The following is an 11,770-nucleotide window of genomic DNA, read 5'->3' on the forward strand; positions in this document are numbered from 1 at the left end:
TGTTATTTTATTATGGAGTATGTAAATATGTAATGGTGATGCAATGCCCTTAAACATAATAGTTTCTGAAGCATAGGTCCAATAGTGGCATCACAACTAGGAGAATAGACCATTTTACCAGCAGACACTTTGACATCTCATAGCAGGGAAAGCACAGGTGAAATGAAAAACATTAATAACGACTCCATTTCATTAAAGTGAGCTAGTTCCAGTGTCTTGGTGTTGTGAATGCTGCATGGCTCACTGGGACACTTAATGTAACTACTGTAATTAGTCTTCATTAATGTGATTTTTTACATCTGTGCTTTTCCTGCAATGAAGAGTCACAATGTCTCCCATGCAAAAGGCCTATTAATGGAAACCATTGGAATGAGTTACATAGTGGATATTGTACTGAATCAATTAATCATTTTGGTGTATGATAACAGAAGCCAAAGGAAAACTTTTAAGTAGTTCTTCTTGGCACTAGAAGAATCATGAACCACAGTCATTACACCATTGTATCAAGCCAAAGATATAATCCGATTAATGTCATTATCATTATTGCTCCTATAACTTGATGCTTGCCCAGTCTTGGTTTTTTCAATTCAATTCAATTTTATTTATATAGCGCCAATTGATAACAGAAGTTATCTCATTGCACTTTTCCTATAGAGCAGGTCTAGACCGTACTCTTTATAATATTAATTACAGAGACCCAACAAATCCCACCATGAGCAAGCATTTGGCGACAGTGGCGAGGAAAAACTTCCTTTAAGAGGCAGAAACCATGGACAGAACCAGACTCAATGGTGGACGGCCATCCGCCGCTGCCGTGACAACTTCACATGTATTCACATGTATTGGGGATGAATAGAAAAATACCACTCAATAAATAAATTTGAAATCAGTGAATAAAAAAAGGAAATAAAAATTTATTACTCCAATACAGAAATACTCTAAACTTATTGTTAAGCATATACAAGATAGTCCACAATTAGCCAGGCAGTTATTTAAAAATAATTCACAAGCTGGAGGTTGAAAATGGAGTGTTATTTTTACATTACCGCAGGCGTCAAAGTGGATTATCCTGCTTATACCATGGCCAGCTGCCAGTAAATATGGATTTTTTTATATATCTGGGGCAATACTTTTGGAAATGGGAACTTTTTATTGCCTCTACCTTTGTGGCCTTTGGAATACTATATTAAACAACTACTCCAAAAATAGGAGAAATTGTAGTTAGACAGGCATTCCAGCAATGATGAGGCTCCTGCATCAGAGCCGGGTGCTTCATTGAAAATAATGCATGCCCTCCATCCAATCCAAATATTCTCTGTGGCCATGGTATAAGAAATTAAATAACATGACAGAGATCATTATTTAGTTTCAGGAAATAAAAAACAAGACATATATTAATAACTCAAGCGTGGTTTCTTTGAAACAAAGGCACCATTCTTTTTAGGCAATAGAAATAAATATCCAGCTAGGAAAAAATATTTTATCAATCATTCTTTGTACACTGAAATATTCTTAGAAATACATAAAAGCAGTGCTTTATACATAAAATTATCTTACACAGTTTCTTGTTATGTCACTTGAATTAGCTATAAAAGCTGGGTATCGCTGACTGCATAACCCTGCTCTGGGCTCGGTTCAGTCAGGCCGATCAGAGACTCCAGGAGGTATGTGCTCGACTCGTACTGTGGCAAATTAACAGAGCTAAACAGCTGGAGGGGGCAAAAGCTGTCTGGGTGTCTGTGTAGTTTGAAAGAGCTGTGCAGAGGTTCAGAGGTGTAGTCACAGTCAAAGAACACGAGGTCAGAGTCAGAGGAGAGACTCAGGTCCATGTACCTGCCTGAGGAATAGTCCACAGTCGGGGAGGGAGTGTTGGGGAAGCCCTCAAGAGAGTCATCGTCAAGGAAGTCTTGGTTTGCATTCTCATTGAGGTAATCTGTCAGTGAGGTCCAGCTTATATTGTCTGTGAATGTGGCTGTCAGTGGTCCCATACTGTCAGTAGATGTGCTGTAAGTGGCAGAGTTGCTGCTGTGCTGCGTCAGTGGTTCTCCTGTGTGCCTCAGTTGGCTGCACATAGAGTAGTTATTATTTTTAGAGTCACATATGCTGAGGGCACGTGACAACCCTCCATCAACTTCAGGGAGATTCGGATTCCCATTAAGGCATCCTCCTGCATCAGAGTCGGAGGAGGAGCAGGAGGATTCGGTCATGTCGCTGCTGCAGCTGTTCTCCTCCACTACCAACCGCTCTGGGATGAAATGAAAGGTAGGAGTGGCGGGCATGGTGAGAGGAAGATCATCTTCCTCCATGGCGAACCCAAAGGGGCAGTTCTTGTCCTGTGCACTCTGCACCGGACCGGCCTCATCCTGGTCCACATTCTCTTGAAGGTCCTCTGGAAGTCCTGTCTGGTCCTCGTGGCTCAGTGTTTCATCTTGTAGTTGCTTCTCCAGTTCGAGTCTCATGGCAGTGTGGATGTAATGAGTCTGCACACGTCTGGAGTTAAACTCGATGCGCCCCTGAGTGTTTCCACAGCCATCCTTAGTGCAGCCACATGGGAAGTTCAAGCGGTCCACCTGTGTGTAAAAGACAGCAGAAAGAGAAAATCAGCGCTACGGGTACTAAAATACAATACAGAGTATTGATATCAGGACTTGAAGTTAACAATAATAAACAAGTGCGGGTAAAGTGTGTTTTTGGCTGGTAAATCAAAAGGTTATCTGCAAGATTCCAATAAAATTCCGTAACTGTTTACAGTGTTTACTCTTGTTTTCTAAAAAAAAAACAGGCTCCTGATTGGCTACTTATTACAGTAGTGCTAAGAAAAATGATAGCACCCATTGGGATGGATAATATGGATAAAATCCTCAATTACAGTATATGTAATTTTTTAATAAAATTTTCTGGAAAATCAATTGCAAAATTGTTTATGTATAAAATAACAAGATAGGAATATCTGTTTTGGCTAATTGAAACACTTAGCTAAAAGTAATGGACAATCGGTAGAATAAAGTATGGCTAAACGGTTGAAACAGCTAAAAATAATGGATAAATGGTTGAAATAGTTGGTTACACTTTATTTGGATAGGCCGCCTACAGATAGTTTAGTAGTATTTGTAACATTTCAACTGTTTTGCTTTGTCTGTAGATGTAACAGATTATCAATAAAGTATATATACAATTCATGAACATACGCTAACCAAGATGTTATTTGTGCCTAAACCTAACCAAACCTAGAAAACGGTTTTATTTGTGAAACAGTTGAATTGTTGAATCTTAACTATTAAGCTGTTAAAATGTTACAAATACTCTATAATAATATATAACCTACCTGTAGGCGGACTATCCAAATAAAGTGTAACCAAATAGTTAATAAAAGTAATGATTAACTGTTGAAATAGAGCTCTTTAAAAAGTGATGGATAAATGGCTGAAAAGTCTTCTGCTACTCCAAGTCGTGGTAGTAACACAAATGCAAACTTGACTAAACCAACAAATATTGACAGTTGCATTAAAAAAATATTGTAACATACAATACAATTGTACAATACAACATACATTTTTTTATAATTAACAATGTGAAACAACATCCAGTTTAAAATCTATTCAAACGAACACATTTGAAACATGACGGGTGGTGTTAATGAAGAGGTACTTGAGTTCTTTTGTAAGGGGCTGCGAGGGTATGTCAGGCAAAAAAGGTTGGGAACCACTGGTCAAATACACCCAATACACCCGTATAAATTAAAGGGACAGCTGCCACGGTATGAACAGTATGATAAAATAGACACATTTATATCATCTCAGAGTATGTATCGTCATATTGCCCACCACTATGCACCAAAGACACGTGCTACTTTACTAAACATGCCTTCAACATGCATTTGACTGATTCATGAGATGCTTAACCAACTCAAACTACAATTTACATTCAAGTTTGTCCACATTTCAGATGCAAAATTAAAACATGAAACCCACTCATAACGCACTCATAAAACTCGTCATGAGTTCATAATCAAACCCATATGCTGTTAGAGGTTGTCGTTGTTTTTGTTTATGTATAAGTGTCGTACCTGGCACTTGATTCCTGCCAGACTGCATGCGCAGGTCTCTGGTTCACAAAAGCCTTGGCAGTCACATCCACAGGCCTCCCTGGAGAGACGCAGGGCGTGAAGCTGCCTCTTCTCCTCCCTGTCAATGCGCTTCACCCCCGCTGCCTGGAGGAGAGCTTGCCGCTGTTTGGAGGAGTACGGCTGAAGGAAACTTCCATCCTCCAGCTCAGCATCGCTGATGTGGATGTCACGGTCTTCATGTGGGCTTTGATCCACTGTGAGCCTGTCTGCTTCTCTCTGGTCAATGGCCCCACTGGTGTTCAACTGGAATCAGCACAACTGATAAAGTAAGGAGACTGCTGTGTAAGACGAGCAATGCAAACTAATGTAGAAATGAAGTGCACTCACTTTGTGTTTCAACGCCTTTAACCTCTCTTCTCTCAGTCTTTCTCTGAGCCTCTCTCTGCGCCTGTGCCGTTGCTCCAGGGCATGCTCTGCCACCGTGTAACTTTGGAGGGTGCTGTGCCTCCGCGTCATGCCCAGGGTGGCACCTCCATGGCTGGGCACACTGGTGAAGCCCTGGCAGCGCGGGAAAGTGAACACCGTCACTTGGTCAAAGCGCACGTTGCTCTGTGCGTCTGCAAGCTTGGGCCTCTTCAGGTTGGACCGAACTGGTTGTGTTAGAAAAAGAGACACCAAAAAACATCAGAAAAAGTGAGGCACTGTCAGGTCCAGCTTTAAAGTGAGCATCTGGTGCTTTAACAAGTAGGAGCATAACAACATACTGTGAAAACGCGAGCAAGCCTGTCAGGGCAGTCCAGTTCTAGGCCTCAAGAGTCTGAGTATAAAATCAGTCCCACATGGTCAAAAATGATCTGAGTGATGCTTGTTTGGTACTTTTAGGACTAGGAGTAAACGCATTTTATCAACCTATTTAACCTGTTAGGAATCGCCAAGAGATGGCGTTCAGGCAGAAACAATACTGTTTTGACAAAACCAAATATTTGAGGCTTTAATATTTGAGAGATATTTTCATATTGCTGTGGTTTATTTCAAAAGACTGGGTGAATTTACAGAAATGATTTTGACATGAGGCCTACAATGATATTTTACAGCTGTCTAATACTCCAAACGAGGGTAAGATTTGGATCAGATTCAAACTTAGACATCCCACCAATATAATTTCATTTTGCATGTGTGGACTACGTTTAGCAGCATTAAATTACTCGTATTACCAGACCTAATGTCAGGGATTTGATATGTCAGTGCATTGTAAACATTACACAAGGTGACACCATATCCTCTGCTTTGTCAGTGAATTCATTACTTTGAATTTACATAATGCAACACTTAATATTAGAAAACGTTTTAACTCTGGCAAGCTGATGTGACACCAGCGTACACCGAGATTGTAATCAAATGGACCCACTACGGCGCTATGAGTCGCAGACAGTTTGTGAGTAGAGTTTTATTATTATTATTATTATTATTAATAAAGGGATGGGTGGATTTAGGGCAGGCAGTGAAATTTGGGCAGAACAATAAAAAGAACGGGTCTCGCAAAGTACGACTCGGTTCCCTATGTCCCTAAGACAGTAAACAACTAAGACCAGCTGACTAAGCTCGTCTCAGCTGCTTTGTCTGTCTAAAAAGCTCCACACTGGGGCACTGTTTGCACCACGACTCAATTGTGACTTGGTAATAGACTCAAAATAACAAGCCTGAAACTGTTACATATAAGGTTTTAGACCGTACAACAATAACTGCAGAATATGTTGTCTTTGCAAGCCCTCTGTGCAGCTGTGTGATATTTTAATAAGGCCATTTGATATGACTTGTTTAAAGGGCCCTTGCTATTCAAATTAATTCCACAACATCCTATTTCTCAGGCAAATGATCTTCTACCCAACCGGACAGACAGTCCAGAAGCGAGTCATTTGCATTATCTAGAACGGCCCTAAGGTTAGTGTTTTCATACCAGTGCTGCTGCAGGCTGATAAGAGACACTCCTATAAAACACAGATGGAAAAACGGCCAGATAAGGAAGAGGTCTGCATTATTTGAAAGAGGGGGAGAAAAAAACAAAACACAGTGGTCGTTGGTTTGGAGACTTACTGGGTAAACTGGTGGGTGAAGAAGGACTGTGAGGTGTGAAATCGTGGTGGTCAGAGGGTCTGCTCTCCCTGTCGGACTCCCACTCTGAGGAGGCAGGGGAGGAGAGAGAGGACGGAGGAGAGGAGGACGAGTAGCAGGGGTTGTCATCTACCTCTGCAAACTTTCTCTTAAGGATGCCTCTCATTGTTTGGCTGTGGTGGTTGATGTAAATTCTGCATGAACACAAAGAAAAAAGGGGCGCTGGTTTCAATATTTATTATACTGTGGTAATATATGCACAGATCAATCATGATCAAGTCATGCATTGTGTGGCTTTATCCGAGCGTTTCAGCATTCCTAACCAAGGATCATAAAATGAGACATTATGTAAATCAATTAATTAATAATGGAATAACACAAACACAGCAACAATGACACGTTTCCTCTTTTGTTTGAAAGATCAAATGTACACAGTCAAATAATACGTCTTTTGCAAATGACAGGAATGAGAGCTCCTTCCTGTTCAGAGCTGCAGCTGGTCGAGCCGGTTTCAGGGCACGAGTTTGTTTAGGCTAGTTACATCTTGATAATGATTATCCAACAAACTGATGTCTCATAAGTGCACAAATATGGACTGAAGTCCCACTTTCGCTTACAACCAGCTGAGCACTTGAGAGAGTAAAAAAAAAAAAATCTACAGCCCTTTTTCTTTTCCCCGCAGAGTAATTAACATTCCAATGATTCCTCAAGTTTTTTGTCAAGAATATGTGGAAACGGACCGTCCAATGGCTGTGTGCTAAGAACTAGGGGGTGTAATGGTTCAAGTGGCTGCTATTTTTGGATGTGAACATGGAAAAGAAATCCAAACGAGTAATTTCAGGAAAACAAACCTTAGCGGGGCCGTTCAAAGCTACCGAGTAACAGAGATAATCTAAGCAGAGTGCGTTGTAAAAGAGAGTGGTGTTAGTAAAGAAAAGCGGTCATTATTCTGGTCCAACATAGTCTGTTATGCAACTCAAGTTAGCAGTGTGTGTGTAGAAGCTGTTAACTCATTTTTGGAAACAATGGGAGCCTATGACCTCTTGGATGTCAGGCAGACTGCTATTGTTTGGTTTAGGGCTGCAACACACGATAACTTTTATATACATGAATATTTTCTTGATTAAATCGGCTTGGTCCATAAAACGTCAGAAAACACTGAAAATGCACTTCACAATTTCCCTAAAGCCCAATTTCACATATTCAAATGTCTTGTCTAGTCTGTGCAACAATCCAAAACCCAAAGGTATTCTGTTTACTATGTAATGGAGGTCTAAGAAAACCTTTTTTTCTTCAAAAAATGACTTTAACAATCAATTTAAGTCAAACGATTGACTAAACGATTAATCGACTAATCATTTCAGCTCTAGTTTGGTTTAGATTTTCTTACTGGGAGTAATAGTGATAAAAATCTTTCTGGTCTTATTCTTTAAAGTCTGCAAACTGAATATTCACTAATAAAACTTGTACTCTTCTTTATGGCTCCTAACAATCGGAACTGTTTGACCTCAAGATTGTAAGTGACATTGATACAAGCAGCTGACCAGGATTTAGACTGACCTCCCCTCAAGTCCTAGAGAGAAGGGTAGGGAGCGTTCAACATAACACGAAAGCATTGAAAACAGTACAGCATGTGCACTTTCTAAAAGAGAGAGTACATCAGGTAAAACGGTGACATTGCTTCTGATCAGAAAAAGCTATGTAAACCACTGGCTACCTTCTTCTGCACTAACAGGCTGCACTAATACACACTCATTCTGGGTCCACAAGAAGCTTCTGATTGTCTGCAGTAAGCAAATAGTTAAACCAGTGAGGCTGCTTGTGTGTGTGTGTGTGTGTGTGTGTGCAAACTCAGTAAGCAACTTCCTGGATCCATCAGCAAATAGGTGAGGTGAAACAAGAGACAGCTCCTTGTGCTATTAAGCTGTTTACAGAGGAGAACCCTCTGCTGCATAGGCAGCTGAAAAACATCTGCATGGCTGTTTAATATTCCTAAAAATAAAATGACAGTATTTCTAATGAATGCTGCACTGCAGTATTATTATAGCTGACTCTTGTCCCAATTATATCACATTTAATATCTGACAGAGTGGAAAGACTTTACTGTGCATGTGGGCATGCACTGAGACCACATCAATAATTTAAAGGTTCAAAGCAGCAGAAGCACAAAGTGCACGTGCGCGTTCGTGTGAATCAGGAGGTGGGACTATACTGTATTAATGTACTGAAATAGTTAAGAATAGGCTGCAGGCCATTTTTTTTATAGTGACACTATTGGAAAATATAACTACCTTGACGCGGAATACGTTCACAATAATTTCACTATTGTGTCAAACTCTTTAAATCCCTACAGGAATGTTGCGCGGATGTCATACCGGGTGCAGGAGTCGTTTCCTGTTTGACATAACAACAGTCATTAGGCTGCTGACCTCTTCACCCCTCGCGGAGACTCACGGCGATCATGTCCGCTACAATGACAACACTGTTCCCCCGGCCCGGCCGCTTTCTTCCAAGCAGTGAACACTGGCAGGCACAGTCCCGTTTAAACCAGAGCAAACTTCCTCTGCTGCTTCAGAGCAGGACAGCACAAACACACAGTGGAGTCCGTATCGCTGTGATAGGAAGTTTGTTTAAACATTAGTGGGCTGTCTGCGTCTTCGTGAAAACATAGTATTAACAGTAATTGCCCAAATTCTACCGAATTGTAGGCTACGTTTTTCTAGATAAACGTAAGCTAATATGAAGTCATAAAGATAAAATACGACTAGGTAACTATATAAACCACAGTCATTACTGACAGAAACCCTTTGGGAGTAATACCGTGATTTTTCGTCAGTTACTCACCACAAAGTAAAATGCAGCATAATAATAACAGGCTGAAATTGACACGAAGTTACGGGTCTCGTCCGCGGTCCGGCCAGCTGAGCATTGTGTGCCCTTCTGTGTTTATGTGAAGCCTCACAGTAGTACCAGTTTGAACATGAGAGGATTGGCTGGGAGCTCCCAAAGAGACGACATTTTGCAACAAGATAGTTCATCCCCTGGGAACCTCCTCAGACCTCCTCAAACTGTCAGGGTAGCTAGCAATTCAATGCGGTTATTTATGTAGGAAAAGTCAGACATAAGCTATTCGTTAACAGTTACATGATAGTTCACCTCATAAAACATTAACAGCGTTTTTTTACTGATTCAAACACATAACAAAGCTCTCATTAAACGTAGCTAAAGACGTTGTTCGGTCTGAAATCAGTTGAACCTCGTTCAGACCAAAACAACCAAACTTGATACGCTCCAGCTTAAATAATGAAATTATTTTCAACTTTATACCTCAGTTTAAACATATCTAGCAACCATTTGCTCATGGAAAGTCTTATAGTTAGCCGGCTAACACCAGCTCTTCTGCCCAACGAAACCGGAAGTGGTTGGGAGCGGGAATAATCTCGTTTCACATAAGTCGTCTCTGTGGCTTGACGCAGACAGTGACACAAGCAGAGGCAGGAGACGCTCTTAGCTGTCACTGCCGCCCACAGATCCTTATCTGCTGTGTTCACCCTGCACTATTACAACCAGTGATGTAAATAACCTTTAAACTTCCAGCTGGTGATTATCTGAAGGCAATCAATCACCATTATAAACGAGTTAGAACACGTACTCATTTGGACTGTAGTAGCATTGTACTTGGATCATTTCTTTAATTAAAACAAAAGAAACTCAATGATATTGTGAGGGGGGACAAAATAATGGTAATACCCTACAGTACAATGGGTGAAGCAAATATATATTTTTCAGGTTTTGTTGAGGCTGGCAGAGTTGTTGATTCAACTCAAAGGTCATTTTAGAGGTTGTAGTATTGTTACTCTATAGTTGACATATGTTGTGATTTTTTTCATCTTATCTCCTCCTCTTCCCCTGTCTATATTTCATAATATGTGCATTGTTTGTGACAGATACAACAGCAATTCAGGGAGCGACTGTGTGGAAGCAAAGAAATGCTTGACGTGGTTTGAGTTCCCCTCTTTTAAATTTCAAAAACTAGATTTAGTTTCTGGTTCACAAATTCAGTGGTATTTAATTTCAACATTACTGTAAGTATTCAGTTGTGGTTACATTTCACAATTAGGTATTTCGTTCCTTATGAGATTCAAATCCTTTCGCCTTTCGTTGCTTCCATAGACTGTCTGGTATTTTGTGTCTGTGTTAATTGCCTTCAGAACTATTATAAAAATGGTGATCAGACCTCTTTTGAAGGTGACACATACTGCCAGGTATTCATCGTACATTACTATAATATGACTCACTGGTGTTTCTCTGAAATAGTGATTAAAGTCAGACACTCCTAAACTCTTCCCTGCAGCTGTAGATGGGCAGGATTTTGGATTTGGGTGTAAAGCCTCTGCCTCTTCTACTCAAAGAAAAATCATCTTCCCCGCTTTCCTGTTATATTCTATTTCTTGTTAACAGATGTTAGCATTAGGTAGAAATTGAAGTTTGCCTATGCGCACACATGCATGTGCTCATTTTGAACTATCCAAACGGTTAACTCAGTAGTTTTTGGGAAAATACTGAGTGAGAAAAAGTGACTGGATTAACATTTCAGTGTCTCTGCTTTTAAAGATAATCATAGGCTACTACTCTGTCTGGGAGGAAAATGAAGCTCAGTGCTCAGAGAGGCAGACAAACAGAGTGACAGCGTAACAGATCCAAATACTCTCGAGCTTTGACCCTGTGTCAGTGCTTCAGTTTGAAGAAAAACAACACTAATACCTGTTGGTCCTAATACTCTGGCCAGAGGAAGGACTGCTCGTCCCGACCTCAGTAGCACTCAGTGAAAGTGTGTTATGAGAGTGTGACCCACTTTGGCTAGGATCACTCTAGTGCGTGTGTGTGTTTCTATTCCACTGACAGTGCATCAGGAAAGCAGGGAATTACTAATATAGTGAAACTATTTGATGTAAGGTAGATTTGGCAGCTGTGTATCCTCTCCGAGATCTTGGTGTGACTTACTCATAAAACACCATCAAAGTGCTACATGAGGCTACGTGGCTATTTATAGTACAATCACACTGCCTGTTTAAAAATACATATGTGCAATACAGTTAGAGTTTCCTATTCTTTTTGCTGGCTATTACCGCACACAGTGTGACTTTTAAATGCGTCAGGAGGTTGATCCAGATTTTCTCAAATCACACTGGTGTAGCACTAACAGAGAAGAAGATGAGTCATAGAGGAAAGTTAACATTTCACTTGAACGGCACTGAAATGGTCATTTCTGATTTAGCATGTACAGTAAATACACACATTGTGTCACATTTTACTGTATTTACTCACTTTATCAATGCAGCCATCAATGTCTAACAGAACCAGTTTCCTAACCTGATTTGTTTACTTTATTTTTTCAGATTAAATTCCATTCACATGTTAGGTAAATAGCAACGAGGAAGTGACACATTAAGCCACAGAGCTGCTTTCCTCAACATTGTCTTCCACTCATATTTCTGTGTCTGACAGATGATCTTATCTCATATCTGCTCGTACAGAGAACAGTGAGAGTGAACCCTCACTGTGCTCTCTGTCCAGAGTCCATGTTACATA

At 40.4% G+C, this 11,770-nt stretch overlaps 1 protein-coding gene across 6 annotated transcripts; it reads right to left on the reverse strand.

The window, feature by feature from the left end:
* Window positions 1-894: 894 nt before the first annotated feature.
* LOC122886383 (cysteine/serine-rich nuclear protein 1-like) lies at window positions 895-9,178 on the reverse strand. 6 transcript variants are annotated; one of them, XM_044218484.1, is made up of 7 exons: window positions 9,023-9,157; window positions 8,608-8,790; window positions 6,161-6,372; window positions 6,024-6,054; window positions 4,454-4,716; window positions 4,067-4,369; window positions 895-2,570 (listed from the first exon to the last, which is right to left on the reverse strand). In XM_044218484.1, the coding sequence occupies exons 3-7, from the start codon at window positions 6,305-6,307 to the stop codon at window positions 1,587-1,589; spliced, it is 1,728 nt and encodes a 575-aa protein (XP_044074419.1). In that variant the 5' UTR covers window positions 6,308-6,372; window positions 8,608-8,790; window positions 9,023-9,157; the 3' UTR covers window positions 895-1,586. The 6 variants fall into 6 exon arrangements, with proteins under 6 accessions (XP_044074419.1, XP_044074420.1, XP_044074418.1 ...); XM_044218485.1 differs by having other exon boundaries at window positions 8,554-8,790; XM_044218483.1 differs by lacking the exon at window positions 8,608-8,790 and having other exon boundaries at window positions 9,023-9,178.
* Window positions 9,179-11,770: the final 2,592 nt, after the last annotated feature.

Source organism: Siniperca chuatsi, linkage group LG13 (assembly GCF_020085105.1).
Source record: "Siniperca chuatsi isolate FFG_IHB_CAS linkage group LG13, ASM2008510v1, whole genome shotgun sequence".
NCBI lineage: Eukaryota > Metazoa > Chordata > Actinopteri > Centrarchiformes > Sinipercidae > Siniperca > Siniperca chuatsi.

Bases quoted from the DNA above. Each gene is read 5' to 3' on its own strand.
- LOC122886383 (XM_044218480.1), bottom strand. From the start codon at position 6,344: ATGAGAGGCATCCTTAAGAGAAAGTTTGCAGAGGTAGATGACAACCCC. The intron at 4,370-4,453 runs GTGAGTGCACTT...TGCTGATTCCAG, and splicing joins TAAAGGCGTTGAAACACAAA to TTGAACACCAGTGGGGCCAT. The intron at 2,571-4,066 runs GTACGACACTTA...TTTTACACACAG, and splicing joins TGGCAGGAATCAAGTGCCAG to GTGGACCGCTTGAACTTCCC.